The sequence below is a fragment of the Rhinolophus sinicus genome, chromosome 1 (assembly GCF_057876585.1).
Source record: "Rhinolophus sinicus isolate RSI-liver-muscle chromosome 1, RSI-T2T, whole genome shotgun sequence".
NCBI classification, from domain to species: domain Eukaryota; kingdom Metazoa; phylum Chordata; class Mammalia; order Chiroptera; family Rhinolophidae; genus Rhinolophus; species Rhinolophus sinicus.
In genome coordinates, this window is record NC_142501.1 from 39,230,078 (window position 1) to 39,253,494 (window position 23,417).

Consider the following 23,417-nt stretch of genomic DNA (forward strand, 5'->3'; position numbering starts at 1 on the left):
TGTGGGGCTCAGTGGTACAGTCTTCCTTGTCACCTGAGTCACACACTCCATGTGTGTCCCTTGTGTGGATTGTGTGTGCCCTCCTCTTATAGTTGAGCCTTGGTTGATAATTGCAGATCAGTGGGAGGGACTGACCATTGGGCTCACTGGTTGTGAGGACTGGCCTGACTGCAGTAAAAGAGTTGTGCCGGGGCTGACCCTACAGAGCAGGATCTGCCTCAGCAGGACTCTGGTGCCTGCCCAATCCACTGCAGTGGATGGGTAATGCTACAGCTCATTTTGAAGCTGGGCACTGGGGGCACCAGCCCCAGGACCAGATTGGAGGGGATATGCTGTAGGTCAAGTTCAGCCACAGCCTGTGCCCCACTCAGGGCCACCCAGCAGGAGCCACAAAGAAATCCACAGATGGCTGCCACCTGTTCGGTGCTTGCAAGTGCCGCAAACCAAGGCTGGCTGCCACTAGTGCCAGCTTAGCGCTGTTTAGCCAGAGGTACAGGACAAACTTAAGCCAGATACTGCTTGTCTGGGTTCCATGTTCCTTTGTGAGACCCTAGGAAAGTCTGCAGCATGAGCTAAGGCAGGAGGTCTGCATGAAAAAGCCACTGAAAGCATCCTGGGTGTGCCCGAAAGTTGGGTGGGGCTAGGTCCTGAATCAGCAGGGCTTGGCGAATAAACAATGGAGACTTAAGATATGGCAGCTCCCTGCATCTGCACAGGGGAAAGGGGGTGGGCTCAGTAAAGAAACAATGGCCTCCACCAGCTTCCCGTCCAGGAGAAAGCTGCCTCTCCAGCCCCCGTCTCAAGCCAGACAACTCAATTCCCCACCATATGTCCCTGTTGCCTTTCTAGCTGCTGCCCCAGCCCTGGAGCTCAGAGCAAGTGATTCCATTGGTGTGTAAGTCCATGCACAGTCCCTTGAAGAGGAGCACCTGGGAGTGCAGCTGCATTCAGTCCCACTCAGTCACAATCTCCGCTGTTTTTCACAACCAGATATTATGGGGACTTCTCTCCCTGGCACTGGAACCCTGGGCTGGGGTGGGCTGCCATCTCTTGCTTCTCTGGGGGTGGGGTGATCCTCACAGAGCCAAAATATTCCTCCTGATCTTTAATGGTCATACAGATATGGGACCAGCCTGTTCCATGTCTCTGCCCCTCCTACAGTCTGGAGGTGGCTTCTTCTGCACGTCCTTAGTTGAAAAGTTTCAGTTCCGCTTGATTTTAGGTTATTCTCAGTAATGGTTGTTTTGTAGATTAGTTGTAATTTTGATGTGAGAGAAGGTAAGCACAGTGTTTACCTGCTACGCCATCTTGGTTGTGTCCCAGACCACCTATTTTTTTTTTATTTTTTTTTAAAGAAAGAAAACACCAGTTTCCTTTTTTAATCATATCCTCCTACCACACCCTCCTTCTCTGGAGGTATCTATTATCCTGAATTTGGTATTAATCATACCTGTGTATGTTTTCATACTTTTTAAATAGGTAAATATCCATAATCAATAGTCTTATATGTTTAAAATTTTATACAAGTGGTGCCATAACATTTTTTTCAACATTGTTTTTGAGATTTATTCATAATAGTACATGGATATAGCTCATTCATTTTTGCTATACTATATTTCATTATAGGAATATACAACAATTGTTCATTCTCTTGATGAAAATTTAGGTTGTTTTCAAAAATAATTTTTTTTTTTGCAAGTACAAACAATGTTGTAATGGACATTCTTTTCCATGGCTCTCTGTGCACATATCTCAAAGTTTCTTTAGAGCATATCCCTAAGAATTTAATTATTGGGTCATAAGATGTAGACATCGTCAGCTTACTAGATATTGACAAATTAGTACCACAAACCCAAAAGTTGTACTAATTTACATTCCACTAAAAGTAAATCAGAGTTCCTTCTGATCTATATACTTGCCAACATTTGTTGCTGTCAATTTTAATTTTTGCTATTTTATTTTTGTGCAATGATATCTTGTTTTAATTTACATTTTTCTGATTACTACTCAGGTTGAACATATTCTATATGTTTATTGGCCATTTTAGTTTGTTTTCTATCATTTATTCAGTAAATATTTTCTATGGGTTGTTTGTCTCTTACTTATTGATTTATAGAATTTATTACCTTTGTTACTTAACCATCTTGGTTTTAGGTACTGTAAATACACTCTCCAAGTTGCTACCATGTCTTTTAATTTTGGTTATGGTGCCTTTGTAGTGAAAGATATTTAAATTTAATATATTTATACTTATCAATCTTCTTTATGGTATGTGTCTTGATGTATTTTTAAAAATTTCTCTACTCCAAGGTCATAAAAATATTTTTCTACATCATTTTCTAAAAACGTTGAATATTTGCTTTTGTATTTATATTTTTAATCTAAGTGGTCTAATTTTTTTATATGTGTGAGGTAGTGTTCATATTTTGTTTTTTCACTTAGGATTATTAATTGTTTAGTACCATTTAATAAATAATCAATCCTTTCTATACTGCACTGCTATGCCCATTTATCATCTATAAAATTTCCATATTAGATTTGAATATTGTGTTTGTGATTCTCTTCAATTCCATTGTTTTATTTGTCTATCACTGTGCCAATACTACATTATCTAAATTAAAATTGAAAAACAATACCACTATAATGCATCTTGTTATAAAGATGATAGCATAAGTGGCTCCATCTCCATCTTATTCTTCAAAATTGGGTTGGTGAGTTTTAGCCATATTTTCTTTCATATATATTTTAGAATTGTCTTGTGAAGTTACAAGAAAAATGCTTGTGGCACTTTGATTCAGTTTGTATTTTCTGTCCACGAGGAAAGAGTATCTCTCCATTTATTTGATATTCTACAATGTTTTACAGTTTAGCTAGAATGTGTTTAAATGTGTATTTTCTTTTTATTTATCTGACTGAGGTCTTGTTATATTTCCTGAATCTAAGAATTTTGTCCTTCATCAATTCTGAAAAAAATTCAGAATATATGAAATACTTGAAAAAATTTATTTTTTTCAAATATCTCTCATCTCTTTAGTCTCTTTGAAACTGGTATCAGATATGTGTTCGGACCTTCTTATTTTATATTCCCTGTTTCTTTTTTAAAAATATTTTAAAACATTTTCAATTACAGTTGACATACAATATTATATTAGTTTCAGGTGTACAACAGAGTGATTAGACATTTATATAACTTATGAAGTGATCACCCTGATAAATCCAATACCCACCTGAAAACATACATAGTTATTACAATACAACTAACTATACTCCCCAGGCTATAATATACATCCCCATGACTATTTTGTAACTACCAATTTGTACCTTTTAATACCCTCCCTCTCTTCAACCAACCTCCTTATCCCCCCAGTCCAGCAATCATCAAAATACTCTCTGTATCTATGAGCTTGTTTCTGTTTTGTTTGTTTCTTCATCCTGTTCTCTAGATTCCATGTATAAGTGAAATCATATGGCATTTGTCTTTCTATTTCTGACTTACTCCACTCAGCATAATACCCACTAGGTATCCCTATTGTTGCACATGGCAAGATTTCATTTTTATTTTATGGCTGAATAATATTCCGTTATATATGTGTACCTCATCTTTATCCATTCATCCATTGATGTATACCCAAGCTACTTCTATATTTTGGCTATTGTAAACAATGCTGCAGTGAACATATGGATGCACATATTCCTTTGAAGTAGTGTTTTGGGTTTCTTTGGCTAAATACCGAGAATTGGGATTGCTGTGTCTTTCTTTTTCTCTTTTATTAGCCTTTGTTTTAAAGTCTATTTTGTCTGGTATAAGTATTTCTACCTCAGGTTTTTTTGTTTGTTTCCATTTTCATGAAATATCTTTTTCCATCCCTTTACTTTCAGTCCATGTGTGTTTTTCCATCTGAAGTGAGTCTTTTCTAGGCAGTTTATGTAAGGGTTTTGATTTCTTATCCATTCAGCCATTCTATGTCTTTTGATTGGAGTATTTAATCCATTTACATTTAAAGCAATTGTTGATAGATATGTAGTTATTGCCATTTTATTCATTTTTGATTTTGATTCTTGTTCTTGTTCTTCTTGTTCTTCTCCTCCTCCTCCTCCTCCCCCTCCTTCTTCTTCAAGAAATCCCTTTAACATTTCATGTAATACTTGTTTGGTGCTGATGAACTCCTTTAACTTTTTCTTGTCTGAAAAGCTCTTTATCTGTCCTTTGATTGTAAATGACAGCTTGGCTAGGTAGAGTAATCTTGGTTGTACGTCCTTGTTTTTCATCACAGTCCCTTCTGGCCTGCAAAGTTTCTGTTGACAAATCAGCTGACAGTTTTATGGGAGCCCCCTTGTAGGTAACTAACTGCTTTTTTCTTGCTGCTTTTAAGATTCTCTCTTTGTCTTTAACTTCCAGCATGTTAATTATGATATGTCCTGGTGTGGGCCTGTTTAGGTTCATCTTGTTTGGGACTCTCTGCACTTCCTGGGCTTGTATGTCTATTTCTTTTGCCAAGTTAGGGAAGTTTTCTGTCATTATTTCTTCAAATGGGTTTTCAATTCCTCTCTTCTCCTTCTGGTACCCCTATGATGCGAATGTTGCCATGCTTGATGTTGTCCCAGAGTTCCTTTAAACTCTCCTCATTTTTTTGGATTCTTTTTTCTTTTTGCTGATCTTATTGGGTGTTTTCTGCTCCTTATCTTTCAAATTGCTGATTTGATCCTTTGCTTCATCTAATCTACTATTGATTCTCTCTAATGTAGCCTTCATTTCTGACTAGTAGTTTTTTATGTTTCCTATTTCCATTTTTATGTTTCATATCTCTTTGCTAAAGTTCTCACTGAAATCACTGAGCATCTTTATAACCAGTGTTTTGATTTCTGTATCTGGTAGATTGCGTGTCTTCATTTTGTTTAGTTCTTTTTCTGGAGCTTTGATCTGTTCTTTCACTTGGGACATGTTTCTTTGTCTCCCCATTTTAGCTGCCTCTCTGTGTTTGTTTCTATGTATTAGGTAGAGCTGTTACATCTCCCAGTCTTAGGAGAGTGGCCTTATGTGGGGCCCAGTGGTGCATTCTCCCTGGTTACCTGAGGCAGATGTTGCAGGTATGTCCTTTGTGTGGGTTGTGTGTACCTTCCTATTGTAATTGAACCTTGGTTGTTGTTTGCACATCAATAGGAGGGATTGACTCTTGGGCTGATTGGTTGTGAGGACTGGCTGTGACTATAGTGGAGGAGCTGTTGTGCAGGGGCTGACCCTACAGAGCAGGGTTCACTTTAGCAGGACTCTGGTGCCTGCCCAGTCTGCCCTTTGGGTGTATCTTTTGTGTAGGTGGTTGGGTGCTCTGGTGCGGTCTGAAGCTGACCACTGGATGTGTTGGTTCTGGGGCCTCTTGGGAAGGGCTCTGTTGTAGACCAAGGTGAGCTGCTGCCTGTACCTTGCCTGGGGCCACCTGGTATGACCTACAACGTGATCTGCAGATGGTTGCCACTTGTACTTGGCTTGGAGGTGCCTGGGAGAGGCTAAGCTGTGAACTGAGGCCGACTGTCACTAGTAACAGACTTGGGGCTGCTTAGCAAGAGGTACAGGGCATGTGTAGGCCAGATCCTGCTTGTTTGGGGTTTGTGAACCTTTGAGAGATTTTTAGAAAAGTCTGTAGCATGAGTCAAAACAGAATTTTGTATGGAAAAGCCACTGGACATGGCAGGATGGGCTCATATGTTGGGTGGTGCAGGGTCTTAGGGAATCACCAGGGTGGTGTGAATGGTATTAGCCAGGTTAATGGAGACTGAGATATGGTACCTGCCTGCATCTACATGTTGGGTGGGTGAGGGCTTAACAAGGGAACAGTGGCCTGTGCCATCACTTCTGTCTAGGAGAAAGCTGCCCCTCCAGGCCTCTCCCTACAGCCAGACAATTCAGTTCCTCTCCATATGTCCCTGGTGTTTTTCAAACTGCTGCCCCAGAGCTGGAGCTCAGAGTGAGTGAGTCTGTCAGCAAATAAGTCCACGTGTGGGCCCTTTGAGAGGAATGCCTGGGACTCCAGCCATCCTCTGTCTCACTCAGCCACAATCTCTGCTGATTTTCACAGCCAGAAGTTATGTGGACTTCTCTCCCCATCACTGGAACCCTTGGCTGAGACCCCTCACTCCTTAGGCAGGACCTCCACAGCCAAGATAGCCCTCCTGATTTTTAAGAGCTACACATAAGTATGGCACTGGCCTGTTCTGCATCTCAGCCCCTCCTGCCAGACTTGACATGACTTCTTCTGTATACCCTTAGTTATAGGACTTCTGTCAGCTAGACTTCAGGTGATTCTCAATGATGGTTGTTCTGTAGTTTGGTTGTAGTTCCGTTGTGGTCACAGCATTTGCCTACTCCACCAACTTGATTGGACCTCCTATTTAGTATATCTTTCCTGTTTCTTAACCTCTCTTTTGTGCTTCATCTCTCCAATTCTCTGTGCTGTATTTTGGGTTATTTCCTCATATCTGTCTTTTAGTTCACTGTTCCCCTTTTCAGTTGAGTTTAATCTGCCTGTTATTTGTCCATTGAGCTTTTAATTCCAATGATTTTATTTTTCAATTTTAGAACTTCTATTTTGTTGTTTTTGATTTTTAAAAATATGTCCCTGGTATTTTTTTTAAGTGCCCTATTCTTTATTTAATTTTAATTTCCTTCCTTTATGTCATTAATTATTTTGAATGTATTTTTTATAGGCTCTATTTAAAATTCATGTGGCTTTAATTCTGAGGGGGGAGAAGAGGGAGGAAGGATGGAAGGGAGGGAGAAAGGGAGAGAGAGTGGGTGGGGGAGGGAGGGAGGGAGGGAGGGAGGGGGAGAGAGAGAGAGAGAGAGAGAGAGAGAGAGAGAGAGAGAGAGAGAGAGCACACACTTATATGCTTGTGAGTGCTGGCCTTCACTAATGAATTGATTCTTCCAATGTTTTCTATAACGGGTTTCTGAATTCATTTTCCAAGAGGCTTTATATGTGATAATTTGGTGTGCCTATTGGAGGGTGTAAACCTTCCAGATGGTTTGTCTTGCCAGGTGTCCCAGTGGAATCATGAGCCAAGAACAAGTTTTTTGTGTTTTTTTTTTCCTTAACCTATTTATTATGGAAAATTTCAAGCACACACAAAAGTCGTCAATAAAATAGTATAATGAACAACATTTTATCATCACCCAGCTCCAAGAATTATTAACTCATGATCAATCTTGCTTTATTTGTATGCTCGTATATTCCCTCCATACACACACACACTACACTCTGGATTATTTTGAAGTAAATCCCAAGTATTATATCATTTCATCCATAAATATTTCACTATGTAGGTCAAAAGATGATGCCTAAAAAGTAATCAAAGTACCAATCACACCTAACAAGTTAACAGTTTCTTAGTAGGACCAAATCTGTGTTCAAATACCCATTAACTCATGAATATTCCTTCATAGTTTGTCAAAATCAGGATCTCAATAAGATCTATAAACTGCAGTTGGTTCATATATTTTTTATGTTTCTTTACTCAAAGATTTACCCTTTCTTACTAATACAAAATAATATTGAATGTCAACTGTAACTGAAAAAAATAATAAAATAAAAAATAAAAATTTGGGTGGTGAACACACAATGTGATTTATAGATGATGTAATACAGAATTGTATACCTGAAATCTATGTAACTTTACTAACAATTGTCACCCCAATAAACTTTAATTAAAAAAATAAGATTTACCTTCTCTCTCCTTTCTGTTCTTTCTCTCCCCTCCATCCCTCTCTGTCCCCTACAATGTATCTGTTGTAAAAACCAGGGTTTTTTACCCCCAAGGATTGCTTTCATGATACTTTCTACTTCCTCATCTTAAAGGTTCCAGGACCATGCAAGTAGTAGAAAACCCTCAGAATCTCCTCCACTCCCCATAAGCTGAGACAGAACAATTGTCTTGATGACGTTCAGTGCTATGTGGTTAATAATTTTCTAGTGTAAGTGTGTAGCCATTTAAAGGGCTTGCCTTTATGCCATGATCTCAGCTCCATCTCTTCACCTGTAGAAGTTCAGAGCATTTTAAAGTGTTTTATAGAAAGGAGAGTTTCATATCATTTAGTCCTTAATATTATGTAGAAATAAAACCTTGCTACTTTAAAAAATATTCTTTGGATCAATTTGCAAGTTTCTTCACCTCTCTGAGTCACTATTTCCTCTAGATTGGAGTAATATTCTTATTGCATTGTTTTAGGGAGTAAAGGAGGTAATGTATACAAAGTGGGTAATGCATAAAGGGTAGCCTTTCTGGGTAGAGGAGATTTTTTGAGCAGGGTTTACAGAATGAATGTTATTGGATTCAAAATGGTTGAAGGAGTACTATACCAAGAGGATAAAGAAGTGAAAGGACATTTTAGGTCAAAGGCACAACTTGTGTCCTATGACTTAAGCTCAGTTTTCATCCACAATCAACTTTATTGATTCATAATTCTGTTGTTTGTGTTTATTCAGTCTTTTGAGGATATAATTGCAAAACTACCCAGCAGTTCCTATAAAATATGAATCTTAATGTGAATATACAAATCCGTGTTATAGTATTAAAATAAGACCCAAACCAAAGGGATCCTACTTGAATATCTCCGTTATAAGTCATACTCTTATGTCAGATTTTCCTCTCAGTTTTCTGAGCTGGTGAAACACTCATTTGTGAGATTCATTGATTCAAAATGATGAGCTATTTGCAATCATTTTCAAGCAAGGCTTTGGAACTTATGAATTGGTAGCAACTTTGTGTTGGCACATCTCTTGCAGATCTCTCTGGTTTTCCAGTGTTACTTTGGCAAGAAAATCAAGGAAAACATACCATACCTATAGGATTCGGAAGATTCACACACCCGCATATAGCTGCTGGTCACAAGTTCTAACTCCTTTTATCAATTCCATCAGGATTATTTTCTAATATCCTATAAAACAACATACAAGATACAAGTGAACATCTGCAAAGCACAATGTGTGCTGAGAAATAGCAGTTACTTAACAAGCACATTTCCTTCCTACTCTTTCTGTGCTTGTACAACAGATCTATCCAAACTATACAGCAATGCAAATTACAGTGCAACACTGTTAAAAAATTAAATATACATATAACATTATATATATGTGTATATATATATATATATATATATATATATATATATATATATATATATATATATATATATATATATTACATATCTGTGGTTCTGTATGTGCAGATTAAACTAACTGCAGATCAAAAATATTTGAAAAATGTTACGTCATTCCTGATGTGTACTATGTAGTTAGGCCTACAATGGTTGCATCTGTACTGAACATCTACAGATTTTTTGTCATTATTCCCTAAACAATATAGTATAATAACTATTTACATAGCATTTACAGTGTATTAAGTATTATAAGTAATCTAGAGATGCTTTAAATTCTATTGGAGGATACATGTAGGTTATATACAGATACTATACCATTTTATATAAAGAACTTGAACATCTGTAGATTAGGGTATCTTTTGGGGTCATAGAACCAGTTCCTTACGAATACTAAGGGAAGACTGTTTCTGGTTATGAGATAGTTTCAAATCATGATAAAATCCACCACTTTGAATTAGAAAGGATGTACCTTACCATACAAAAGATTTCAGCCTGGTATGTTAAGTGCTCCTTAATTCTTTACCAACCCCATACTTCTTTCCCAACCAAAGAGAGCTTTTATCACAACAGAGCTGGTGAATCTACTCTCATTGCTGGCAATTACATGAACAATAATTTCCTTAAGAATTGCCTCATAAATTCTTAGAAATTTTATTTTTACAATTTATTTTCCAGAAAGATCTAGATTTGGAAAACTTCTCCATGACAATAAGCCTGCTTTTGTTTTTGAGTTTAATTAATAAGCACATAAGTCATTTACTTTGGTTCATTTTGAATGTCTTTGAATACTCATATATGAAAAGTTCCATATACTTACAGTAATTCAGACATAGACCTGTCAGGTATCAACTCCTTAGGCAAAAGGACAATTACAATAATAAAAGGGGAAAAAAAGATTGACTGAATATTATAGATGGGCTAAACTTAGGTGGTTGAGCAAGTGTCTTCTCCGTTTAGAACCTGAAAAGAAATAATTTTCTGGAACAGAATTGGTCATCTAGAATTACATTTTCCCTGAGAAAGTTTCACCTGGATCTCTACCAGTTTTTTTAAAAAATAATCTCTTAGGTCATCTTTGCAAAATAAATATTACAAATTGTTCTCTTTAACCCCCATAGAAAAATGTGGAAATAAACATATAAGGATGTGTGTTATAAACCAAACCCTTCCTAGTGGAACTTAGTCCTTGGATGAAGAGAGTATTTCTGTACTAAAGCTCTCGACTAGCAATTTTTACTATAATGAAAAAACAAAAAGAGTAAAACAGTGAAGTTCTCGTGTTGTAGATTCCTAAGGTAAATTGAATATCTTCCTGATATATGATAGGCTAAGTAAAACGCTCCTTTACAGAAATGGCCAGCTATAAAAAGTTGCTAGCCATAGTTTTGCTTGTAGTGAAAAAGAAGCTACTACTTTGAGCTTGATTTAATAAAAACTAAGAAAAAAATTGTTTTTCAAAATTATAATGATTGTTCTGGATTTTAATGCCTGTACATTAATATTTGTAGTATTTAGAGATAGACAGTTCCAGTTTTCCCCCTCAGCTTGATGGTCAATTCTACCATAAACTCTTTGGTTGATTTTGAATCTCTATATTTACATGCCTATCACTTTTGGAATTTCCAGTTAATATCTGTGCACTAATTTTGGCTGAAATAACTTTTTTTAAGTAATACTAATTTTGTATCTGTTGTGGACAGAAAATATTTTTAGCTGAACACCATTTTTTTTTTTTTTGTTCAGAAATGAAATGCTTGTCTTTGTAAAACCATGATAGTGTAATCAGAGAAACATAAACAGATTGGCGTGGCTACCAAGATTGGTATTTCCTGAGTAGTAGATAATAAATAGGTTGGTAGCAGAAAGAAAAAGAAGCAAATAAAGAAGTTTTATAACCCTTAAGTGTCTGCAAACTATTTATGTCAACATTATTGGAAAGTTTTTTGAAAAGTGGGTCCTTGTTATGAAAGCAAAAGTAACCCAAATCACTAAATGAAAGGATTCATTTATTTATTTGACAAATATGTACTGACTGCTTCATATGTGCTGGGTCTTATCCTAAATCCTTTACATGTGCCGTCTTATACAGTCTTCACAGCAATTTATGAAGTAGGCATTGTTGTTATCATCCCACTGATGATAATACTGAGGCTCAAAGAGGTTAACTTGTCCAAGGTCAAAAGCTAAAAGTGGTGAAGGTGGATTTCGAACTCAGGTCTGTCAAATCCACAGCTAAGAAACACTGCCTTGGTCTCTGTCTTCAGGTATGCGGCCCAATTTGCTGTAAAATTTTATATAGTTACCCGCCATTGCCCCTTCTTCGAGGCAGGTATATGTTATCTTTTAGGGAGGCTGTGAGATCTTAGATAACTTTCAGTGGATATGTGTTGTTGAAACAACAGAACCAGCAAAGCTCTCATGAAAAACAACTGTGAGTCCATCATCTTTTTTTAAGTGGTTGCTGTGCATCACCAATTCATTTTCTTTGGGGGGGGGGGCATATCACTTTAAAGACTTATTGTTTGCATTTTGCTAATTATTACATGTCATGTTTGTGGGAAAAAGCAGCTATGATGATAAATGCTACGTTCTCCATAGCTCTTCTCAACTACTGACGAATATCTACTTACTTGTTTATAATCTGCCTCTCATCTTCAAAGCATTGACCCCATCCAGGCAGCGATTTTTGTCTCTTCTGTTCACTGTAGTATCTCCAGAGCCTCAAAGAGTACCTGGCACATTGTGTAGGGGCACAATGAATATTTGTTAAATGAACAGAATGATATTATTTCTAAGATGTAATAGAAGGCTACATTTACATATATTCATTTCAGCTCAAATTTCAGAGTAAGTTATACTGCACAGTTTGAGGTCATATGAGATGGAAAAAATAATACCAATTATAATGCCAAACACATTATTTTTGATCCTTAAAACACATTATAAGCTAAGAATTATTTTTTCCATTTTATACATGATGAGACTGAGTCTCAAATACTGTATCACCTTCCCGCAACTTGGACAGTTGTTTGGATCTCAAAGACTATGTTTTTCACACACTGTCTCAGGAGTGATGCTTCAAGCTATTCAGCACAGAAGGGAGCAGAGGATGGAATGTTCTCCAAATCTCTGCAGTTCTCTCTTCACTCATAGTGCTGTCAAAATTCCACCAGGGAGGCAGCCAGTCCATGCAATGGTTAAGAGCCTGTCCCTGTACTCTGACAGGTACAGCTGTCAGTTCTGTATTTGCTATGTGGCCTTGAGCATGAAACCTTTCTGAACCTTAGTTACCTCATCTATAAAATTGGGCTAATAATAGCAATTACACCCCCACCCCCCCATTAGATTTATACGAAAACCAAGTGGGAGAATTTACATAGAATGCATAGTTTAATGCCTGGCATATACAGTTGGCCCCCTGATCTGCAGTTTCACTTTCTGTGGTTTCAGTTACCTGTGGACAACAGCAGTCTGAAAATATTAAATTCTAGAAATAAACAATTTATAAGTTTTAAATTGGGCACCATTCTGAGTAGATGATGAACTCTCATGAGGTCCTGCTCTGTTCCGCCTGGGACGTGAATCATCTCTTTGTCCCCTGTGTCCATACTGTATATGCGACCCACCTGTTAGTCACTTAGGAGCTGTGTCGGTTATAAGATCTACTGTTGCAGTATCACATTGCTTCTGTTCAAGCAACCCTTATTTTACTTAACAATGGCCCCAAACCACAAGAGTGATTCTAGCAATTTGGATATGCCAAAGAAAGGCTATAAAGTGCTTCCTTTAAAGTGGAAAGGTAAAAGTTGTTAGCTTAATAAGGAAAGAAAAGAACATATGCTGAAGTTGCTAAGATCTACAGTAAGGACAAATCTTCTGTCCATGAAGAAGGTAAAACAAATTTGTACTTGTTCACTGAGAGAGAGAGAGAGATACCACATCCACATAACTTTTATTATGGTATATTGTTATAATTGTTCTACTGTGTTATTAGTTTTTGTTGTTAATCTCTTACTGTGTCTAATTTACAAATTTAACTTCATCCTAGGTATGTGTGTCTAGGAAAAAACATAGTATTTATAGGGTTCGGTAGTTGCTGCAGTTTTAGGCATTCACTGAGGGTCACGGCAGGTATCCCCATGTGGATAAGAGGGGAGGCTACTGTAGTTACAGACTAATCCCAGTTAGTAACCAGATGCTTCTGTAAGAAAAGGGACTCTGAGGAGGCAGAAAATGTGGTAGAGGTGCAGGGGTGTGCTAGGTATCTCTTTGTAAAAGCTGAGTGTGCACATCTCTTCCCAACTCTGTGCTCAGTGACTTCACGTTGGTAGCTTGACATCAGCCTTGGTACAGATATCAGCCCCTGCCCCTTCAGCTGGTTGTTAGACAGTTCCTAGCATGCCACTGTACAGGTGGAGGTGGTCTAGTTTTGGAGGTGATTGCCTTGCTTTGGTTTGGAGCAGGAGTGAGCAATGCCTGTCAGCAGTAGCAGACTGCCTCATCACACTTATTGATGATTTAAAGATGCTTTCTGAACCATCAACCAGACACATGGAGGCTATAGGCTCTGGAATGAAGTCATATTTAAGTAGCAATGAAGACAAAGGGTACCCCCAATTTTAAGGACTCCTACAATAGCATAGACTAAATTTCTTTATGGGGAAACTATTATTGTTACATGTCATTATTACTTATAATCAACAACTCTTCCACAGGAAACTCCACTAGTCGATGTATCACTCTAGACCCCTCACCATTCCGATAAACCCCATACTAGGCATCAGCATTTAGAAGACAGTGTTTTAGTTCAGACTAATGGTTCTCAAAGCACGGCCTCAGGACCAGCAGCATCAGCATTACCCAGGAATTTGTTAGAAATTCTAGATCCCCACCCCAGACCTATTCGATCTGAGATTCTGGGGATGGGATCAGTTTTTACCAAGCCCTTCAAATGATTCTGAACCACTAGTTTAGATTTTGTCTTGTCATAAGGCAGTGGCAATGAGAATCCAGGTGAAATGCGTAAGTTATGCTAAAATGTTCTCTCCCATCCATTTGAAATCTTGATCCAATAAACATCCTTTAGTAGATTCTCATGAAATGTTCTTTGGTATATTGTTTAAATCTCGAGCATACTGTGTGTTAATCAGCAGTTCTCCCAAGATTATATTTAATTGACAGACTGCAATATATTTATCATTTGTTGAAAATGACTATAATAGTTTAGCTTAAATTCTATTAAATAGATGAAAATCCATAGAAATTCTCTTAAGAAATATTCAGAGAAACACTTACAGCTCTGCTGTATCTCTTCTTGACCAATGGGTTATGCAGGCATGAAAAGAGAGTTAATTTTCTTAGTATATTGACTGAATTAAAGCACTTTAAATACAAAGGTGAAAGTTGATTAACACAGAGAAATAGTCACATTTCAGGTACACAAAGGACAGGGTGGGGATATAAGGAGTAGAGAAACCTTGAAAGGCATTTGACAGGGGAAGGTTGTATTCCCCAGAGAGCCCTGTCAAGCAGCTCTGTTGACAACAAAAAGGAGAAAACAAATAAATTGGAGGTTGTGTGAATGTCACAAGACCAGAATATAAATACATGTGACACAGAGAGAAGTAAATACCAATAATTCACATTCTCACAAAATGTTTAAGGGTGATACCTTCTAGCTATGCCAAAATGAAAAAAGAAAAAATAGTATGTAGGTAAATCTCCCAGACATTGGTCGAGAATTCACCTTTTATTCATAATGTCAACCCTCAAAAGACACCACTGTAGGTATAATAGGCCAAATAACAAAAAACAAAGACAATCTGTGACAAGACTCAGGACTCAGACATCTAGAAATGGATTTAACATTCAGAGAACATTTCAACTCTGTTTAACTTTCTAACTCACAGGAGAGAATTCAGTCTTTATTCTGAGCAGAAAAAGAAAAGACAGAATGTGGAATTTGGGACTTCGGTTTTCTCTTTACACCAAACAAATTGTAGAAACATGCATCCAAAAATAGGTTAAAAATGATGGTGGTTGTCATATTCTCTTTTCCATTAAAAATCATTTCAAGCTTTTCTTATCAACATAATTATCTACGTGAACTAAATCTTAGCAAGCTCTTAAAGGTGAGAGGCCCTTTTAGCACTGGTTTCCCCAGTGCCACCCAGTTCATATTTGGCTTTGAGCTCAGTGACACCACCTGTCTGCCCCAGGTCTGGTTCAAAGAGTGCCTTCTTGAAAACATTACGTAACTGCCTTTTTTTCTGTTCCACGTGCCTTACCTCACCATATCTAATGGAAGCTCTGGCCCAGAATCCAGGAATGTTGTTCCAGATAGGCCTGGCGGGTCTCACTGCTCATTCACATGAGCTCCCCTTTCCCTGCCTGGGAAGTCAGAACACCCTGTCTTTCTGGCCATCCATGTCCTGCCAGCTCAGGAAACAAGACCCTTAGTCTGGCATGAGAAATCTGGTTTCCTCCCCATGGCCATAAAGCCTTCAGTTTTAAGTATTCAATAAATATTACTTTTCTAGAAGGTGCTTATACTCAACCCCCAATAAACCCTCTAATAAAGAAGTATTGTTCTATCATGCAGAGCTGTAGGTAAGAAAATGAAATACCGCCTCTTGCCCCGCTCCCAGAGCCAATTGAGCCCTACCAGAAGGCCAAGAAATGACAATATGTTGAATTAATTCAGGTTTTATAGCAAATACCCTATGCAAAGACCTAGAAGTGAAACTTTAACAAAAACCAAAAGGATGATCAGTTTCATAATATTTAGACGTGTCATGATGTACAACCAAAATTATAAGAAGTATATTTGAGATGCTTTCTGTTAAAAAAAAAAAAAAAATCAAAGAGTCTTCATAACTGGATAACTTCCTTGGCCCTTTTCTGTTTTCATTCGACTCTGGATGGCACAGTTTTCTGATGATTTTAATTGCTCCACATATGCCGATGACTAAGACACGCTTATCTCAGCCCCGTCCTCTTTCCTGAGCTCTGGGCCCATGTGGCTGAGCTTTGAGTCTATGTGAGCACCATCATTTTCCACTCCCTTTCTGCTCCTCCTCGTGTATCTCCTGTCTTATTAAATGTCAACACCATCCACTTGGCAGCTCAAGTCAGGCAACTAGCACTTTCCTGATCCCTCCCTCTTCTTCAGTCCTCATATCTAGTCAGTCCTTAGAGCCTAGGTATCCTGCCTCCTTGTCACTCAAGCACACCCAAGCTCCAACCCTATTGCTCCCTGAGCTCAGGCACTCACCGTTTCTCCATAGAGCAGCCTCTTAGCTAGTCTTCCCTTCCCAATCCATTGTTCACAGCCAGAAGGACCATTCTAAAAGGCAACGTTGATCATAGCCTCCCCTTGCTGCAAATGAAATAAAAGTCCTTCCTGACTTACTTCCTGTCCATCTCTGCAAGCACATATTTTGCCTTTTCTTTCACTCTCTGCGCCGGAGCTGTAGGTGTCCTCAATTGTTAGCTCTGCATTTCTCCATGCTTTTGTACCTATTAGTACTCTCCTTACTCTTCCTCACATCCTTCTCTTAGCTAATTTCTTCTTAGCCTTCAAAACCCATCTTCCTCCAAGAAGTGTTCCTAAATCTCCCTTGGGTTAATTGCCCTTTCTATGTATTACAGCAGATCTGGTCCTAGTACTTATACAGTATTGTAACTTCATTCTCCTCTCTTTCTCCACTGGACTGAGAACTCCTCGAAGGCTGCGACTCTCTTTCCACCTCTCAATTTCCAGAGCTATGTACAGGGTCTGGCTATTGAATATCTTCAGGAAAGTTCAGTTGATCGACTAGGTGAAATCCTCTACAATGAGGTAGAGGATTTACCATATGCTCCTGTGTAACTTCTTGCGGGAAACCAGCCTAAGTCAAGGCTACACAGAAGCAGACACGACTGAAGTGGGAAAATTTGTTCAAGCAAAGCACAGAGTCAGATTTCTAAGATGCTGGCTTGGTCATTGGAGTGTGTCTCTCGTAAAGACAAAGGAGAAAGTCTTAGCTAATGCCAACTTCAGCACAGCAGCCTCGAAGGACAAAGACAATTACGTGGGAGAGAGTCTGACCCTATGCACCTGCAGACAGACATAACAAGGGGGCACAGGCACACACTTAGGGATTTAACAATCCCCATAGAAGCAGGTTTCAGAAGCCTCCACCTGGTTTGTTGCCAATAACCAAAAAAAGGAGCTATTTTTTCCATTGCTTCAGTTCTGTAAATTCTTCTTCTTCTTCTTCTTCTTCTTCTTCTTCTTCTTCTTCTTCTTCTTCTTCTTCTTCTTCTTCTTCTTCTTCTTCTTCTTCTTCTTCTTCTTCTTCTTCTTCTTCTTCTTCCTCTTCTTCCTCTTCTTCCTCTTCTTCCTCTTCTTCCTCTTCTTCTTTTTTTTTAAGGAGGGCACAGCTCACAGTGGCCCAGGTGGGGATTGAACTGGCAATTTTGGTTCTACCAGCACCATGCTCTAACCAACTGAGCTAACCGGCTGCCCCTGTAAATTCTTAATGGGATAATATATAGTAAGCCCCTACAGGCCTTATTAAACTTACACATCAATTGGATATTTTTTTAAAAATGACTTTTGAGAAAAAAACGTCATCCTTGACCTGGAAATGTCAGCCACAATGTGGACATCACAAAAAAACATCAGTATGACCACTTCCAAATTTGCGCATCTTCTGCTGAGAAGCTGCCTCCCTGGGTCCTGTCTGCCTTGTTTTCTACCCAGACCTGTCCAGTCCATGCCATGCTCATACACTTTAAGGCTGCGTCTCTCCACTGGGAATATTATCTACTGCTGTTACACCATGCAGCTAGTCCTAATGATGGAAAACCCTGCAAACAGCCCATACTACAGACGGCTTGGTTTTTGGCTGCAGTTGTTCAGGTTTCAGTGAAACCTGAATAACTTTCAACTTGGGAACCCAGGAGGGTACAAGCAACTTATTGATTTTGTAATCAAGGAGTGAATAGGATAGAGGTGTTACCTTAAAATGCTATGTTGGTTTGGTAAGTAAACAGCTCTACTACCCTAGCAGGGATGGTCTGCGGTTTGAAGCTGGCCCTAGGTGTAGGAATTATGAATATTATCATACAAGTCATTTAATGACTTGTTAAATGATTCTCACTCAGTTACCATTCCAACATCCGTCTCTAGGAAAATTATGCTTATTAGAAAATGCAATACTGTTGCTTATATTTTCTATCTTAAAGTAGAACTTAGCAACATTTTAAGGTTTCCAAAATTGAGTGTGAATAGATATGTTTTGATTGAACTTGTTTAAAAAACTCCAGTGCACTAAAAAGAACATCTGTTGTGAGGCACCAATCGAGTATCTTCTCTCAAAGTTGCCATTCCTCTTGTGAGCCTTCTTTCAGCCACACGCATCCCTTCTCTTTGCATCATTGACACACAAGAACCCGGAAATCACTTTCTATTTCTCCCTCTCCAGTGTCCTCCCTTCAGTCATGGTATAGCCAAAACTTACAGATTCTGCTTTTGCTACACTTTTCCTCCCTGTCGCTTTCTCTGACTTCACTTGCCACCGTCTGAGCTCTGGCACACCTGATATATTAATCTTTCCTAGATTAGTAAAATAACATCCTGATATTCTCACTGCCAACCCACCCAACACCACCACTCATTTTCCTGAAAAATGTCGTGAATCATGTCATCCCTGCTCAAATATTTTCAAGGGAGCCCCACTACTTACTAAATCAATCCTACAACGCCAAATTTCCAACCTACCTTTCCTGGTAGCTCTATGTTTTGGCTCTTTTTTTTTTTTCTTTCTAGGTAGCTCTATCTTCTGTTATTTCAGCTCTGGGTACATGTTTGCTGTTCTTTCCACACAATTTGTGCAGTCCTGCCTCTGTGCTGTTGCTCATGCTGTTTCACTCAAGAGACCTGGTCTGAGTGCTGGTTCCATTATTTACTAGCTTTGCTTTCTTCCTCGATTATGATATGAGGATCATAATAGCACCGACTTCATAAGATTTTGTGATTATTACATGAAGAAATCCACACAAATCCCTTAAAAGTACCCCAGCACAAGTAAGTACTTGTATTCAGTAAATGTTAGTGATCGTGATTATCATTATCATCCCTTTCAAGGACCATTTCAAATCCACCTCTTTAGTGAAGCCTTTTTAATTGCCCAGCTCAATTGTTAATTTTCCCCTCTTTTTGTACTTCTCTGAATAGCGTTTGACATATAATGCCCTGCTTCAGAATAATGTGTGTACTTATCTTGGCCTGGACTGGACTATACACTTATTGAGACTGAGGAACTTTTATTCATTGTTGTATACTCTGCCTTGTGTGGCACCTGGCACATCAAAAGGACTTAATAAATACTGGCTAGAATGAAATAATTTGATTTTACTATTTTTTTAAACTCTGTTCCACAGCCGAGAAAATATAGCACATAAAGATAAGTAAATGAAATGAACACCTTGATAACAAGGATGTTACTGGTAGGAGACACTGAGATTGATGTCATTAGAATTCACAACTTGCCCCGATAACATCCTTTCATCCCTGTTCTCCATTGCAGGTCTGCTTAGTGGCCTATCTTGGTTTGTTTATGCTTTGTGTCTCATATCAAGTTGATGAACGGACATGTATCCAGTTTGCCATGAAAGTAAGTTGTCATTTTTCTTTCACTTTTATCGTCACATAGAAAGAAACACAAGTACAAAATAAGGGAGTGCTTTTCTAAGAGGTTGCAATATCTGATTTTTCTAGAAAATTTTAGGGAGGCCAAAAATTGTTTTAGGAGGGAATTCATCCAGACGCCAAATGTAATGCTAATTTTTTAAAGTCTTAATTTCCATGCACTGGGTTGGCATGGAACATATGAAGTCTGTCCTTGAATGCCCTTAAAAGAAATGTTGAAAATTCATCAGTTCAACAGAACACTTTGCCAGAGAAATGATGCCTATATCAGTGCCCACTTCCATATCTTGGGGGTTATTTAGAATATTTTAATAATGAAACAGTCTAAGTGTATTTCCTCTTGTAGGTGGAATCACTGAGACAGAAAAAGTACATTGGGTCCATCCAACTGATCTGTGCCAACGGTCTGAGGGCAAAGGGGGAGGAGAGTTGGGATGTGCATGGGTTAGCAAGTGTGTGTGTATTTCATGTGCATGTAGTTTTTCTCTGTTAAAGACAGTGCATCCAGATGGAGCTGGCTCAAGTACACAGCATTTTCACTGCACATAGAATCTACTTTAAATGGAAACATAGACATACCCTTTCAGAGTTTAGGGACATAAACACCCAAGTTAGCAATCAGAGTTAGTAGAAATCAAATTCCTATATTTTCTTTCAACTGCTATAGCAGAGAACAAAAAGCTTTCTGTAATTTTTTTTTTTTTTTTTTTTTTGTCCACTCACATCATTTACTTCTACAAGAAAACACATAAAAAACTAGATACTCCTTTGTTCACTAAAACAAGAAAGTAGAAGGCAAGAGTAAGTTAACCATATTATTTGGAAATTTGGAAGATGACAGAAAATCAGATGTTAGTATATTCTAGTATAATTGAAGTTGTTGACATAAAAATCAATATGCTGAGACATATATATATATGTCATAAAAGAATAATCATTATTAGGATAAAAAGTGTTTACATTATATTAAATAGCAAAACAAGCTAGCTACACAAAATGTATGGCATGATCCTATAGAAAAATAATAGCTCTATGTGGTTAGAAAAAAATAGTTATCTGTGAGTAGTGCAATTATAGCTGCATTGTGTAGTTTTTCTCTAAATTTGAAATGTTCTTCAGTTAGACATTTCCAATTTATAAAATTAATGGATGCTATTTTTTAAAAAGAATGATAGAGTTAGAATCTTGGTAGATATGCCTACATTTGGAACTTACACTTTTTCTAAGGTGGTCCCTAAAAGAAGGCCAGATAAAGCAGACATCAGTTCATGTTTGTTTGTTTGTTTTGTAAAGCAAGTCTTGGTGATGATTTTCTTTTAAAAGCCAGAAAGCCTAGTTAAAAATGGCCTGTTAAATTACTGGAACTTCACTCATCAAGTAAAAAATGCTCTAAACTAGATTCCTTAATGTGTGTGAAAGGCCCTCATTTCCTCCCCAGATGATTCTAGGAAACAGCAGAGGCAAAAGCATCAGCTTTACAGAGGCCCCCAAAGCCATCTCAACATCTGTGTGTAAAATAAGGAGCAACGGAAAAAAAAAAAAAAAGTCACTGCCAATGTCAGCCAGGTTGAGAATTCCCCACTAGGAACATCTCATTAGCTGCCTTTTTTTTCCCCCACCTGTGACAGACATTGACAAATTCAGAGGTACTTTTCTCCTGCATGTGACCTTTAGTGATGCTCCCTGCCAGCTCTCTAAGATGCCCGCTATATTATCTACAGTTAGAAAATAAGCTTCAGTCAATCTCAAGGTTTTCCAAAGGCACAACAGGTTACAGCAGACTTTACTTGTGCTTTTCACACCATTTTGGGAGGAAGGAATGAAATGCATCTTCATGTGGTGTTTCTCACTAGCATAACCACATTTCAGTACCTTCGTATTATCCTGGCCTAAGCTTTGTCTGAGAATTTATTTCCTCCTGTTGAACACCAAGACAGCCAGGGAAAGCAATCAGGAGGTGATGGCAGCATCTCGTAACCTGCACACGCACACACACACACACACACACACACACTCACAAATACCTCCTTTTTCTTAAAGACAGTAACCACTGGGGATTGTCTTTTCATCTCAAGCCACCACAGTCTTCCGAGGCCCTTTGGAAGGCCCTAGAGAGCCACCAGAGCAAGGTCCTTCTTTCTCCCTGGCTTCTGCGCGTGAATTTGGCAGGCCATTAGGCTGCAGATTGGACCTCCCGCCTTTCCCTACTTCCTGGGGCTCACCTTGATAATTTTCAGAAACGTGTTCGGTTCATATGCTTGCAGAAGTACTTCAGGATACATTCCCCATGAGGGCATTTAAGGCCCAATTGTCTCGCACCCACATCCAGGAAGGCCCTGGGCTGCTGCTGCGGCTGCCTCTTCCTGCGCAGCACACTGCAGAGGGGACTTATGAGCCTGCCACAGGGGAAGGTAATTAAATCGAAGCCGAACCGCCTTCTTCCCGAAATCAACGAACTTTGAAGCTGCAGCAGGGTACCAATTAGAAGCAGTGAGAGAGCGGAGCTGCTCCGGGCGCTCTGTTACATAAGCGCCCGGAGCCACCGCTCCTCCGCCAGCCTGTTGCCCAGCGCCAGACACAGGGGCAGATACAGGCAAGACAAATGCGTCCCCAGCCGGGCTTTTATCAAGATATATTTGCTTGTATTCCCAAGGTCATCGTAAACACTTTCATTGATAGTTTATTCGTGCTGGGTAGGTAAAACAAGCCACTCGATTTTAAATTGCAGAGTCGAACCCAGAAGCTTGTTGCTGTCAGATGTGCTAAAGCCATGAAGGAAAAATGCTACAGTGCTGCAGATGTAGCCTACAGGCTTGGGGGATCAAGTATATATTTATGTCTTAAAAGGGATAGGAGATTTGATTTTGTGGTTCACTCCTGTTTACTTGGCCCGATGCTTTCATGGAGTGGGAGAAGCAGAATCACCATGTGTGAGATATGCACCACTGAAAATGGTAAGGGGCATGGCTTTGTTTGTGCTCTGGCTGGCTTCTAGCACATTTAAGATGCTCAATTAAAATGGAACAATCTCTGTGTTTGTGTAAATGTTTACATCCTTTCACAAGCCAAGTATGCATTTTTACTCTCACATGACAGAGAATAGGACAAAGCCAGTAGAGTTAATATCCTAAGAGTTCTGAGAACTGACAGCTCTTTCCATCTCTACTAATTTGTTTATTTCACAAATACTTACATAGTCCTACTATGTACCAGACACTGTTCTAAGCCCTTACAGATATCAACTCTTTTGATCCTTATAGAAATCCTCTGAAGTAGGGGCTGTTATGATCATCCTTCCAAGTTTACAGGGGTATTGCTGTAGGGGTATTAATTTGCTCAAGGCCCATAGCTTGTGAGGGGAGAACGAGGATTTGACCTCAGGCCGACTGGCTTCTTGGCCTATGCTCATAATCATCACCGGGTACCGGTACCACTGTACACTTGTTCCATGTCTTGGGCAAATCTTTTGATCTCTGCGCCAAAGGTCATCTTTCAAAAATAGACAAAAATTCACATTTCAGCACATGTATTTTTGTGATGATTATGAGAGAATAATATTTTTTGCAACTA

At 38.7% G+C, this 23,417-nt stretch overlaps 1 protein-coding gene and 1 long non-coding RNA gene across 2 annotated transcripts in view; one reads left to right on the forward strand and one right to left on the reverse strand.

Annotated features, from left to right (window-relative positions):
• SSPN (sarcospan) overlaps positions 1-23,417 on the forward strand; it is a 42,114-nt gene that overhangs the window by 12,274 nt on the left and 6,423 nt on the right. The window contains exon 2 of the mRNA XM_019737581.3: positions 19,726-19,812. Within this exon, the coding sequence (XP_019593140.3) occupies positions 19,726-19,812 (87 nt within the window). The remainder of the gene's footprint in view (positions 1-19,725; positions 19,813-23,417) is intronic.
• LOC141570125 (uncharacterized) lies at positions 8,495-23,372 on the reverse strand. Its single transcript, XR_012494028.2, has 3 exons — positions 22,070-23,372; positions 11,782-11,883; positions 8,495-8,929 (listed from the first exon to the last, which is right to left on the reverse strand). It is a non-coding gene; the product is annotated as an uncharacterized LOC141570125 (long non-coding RNA).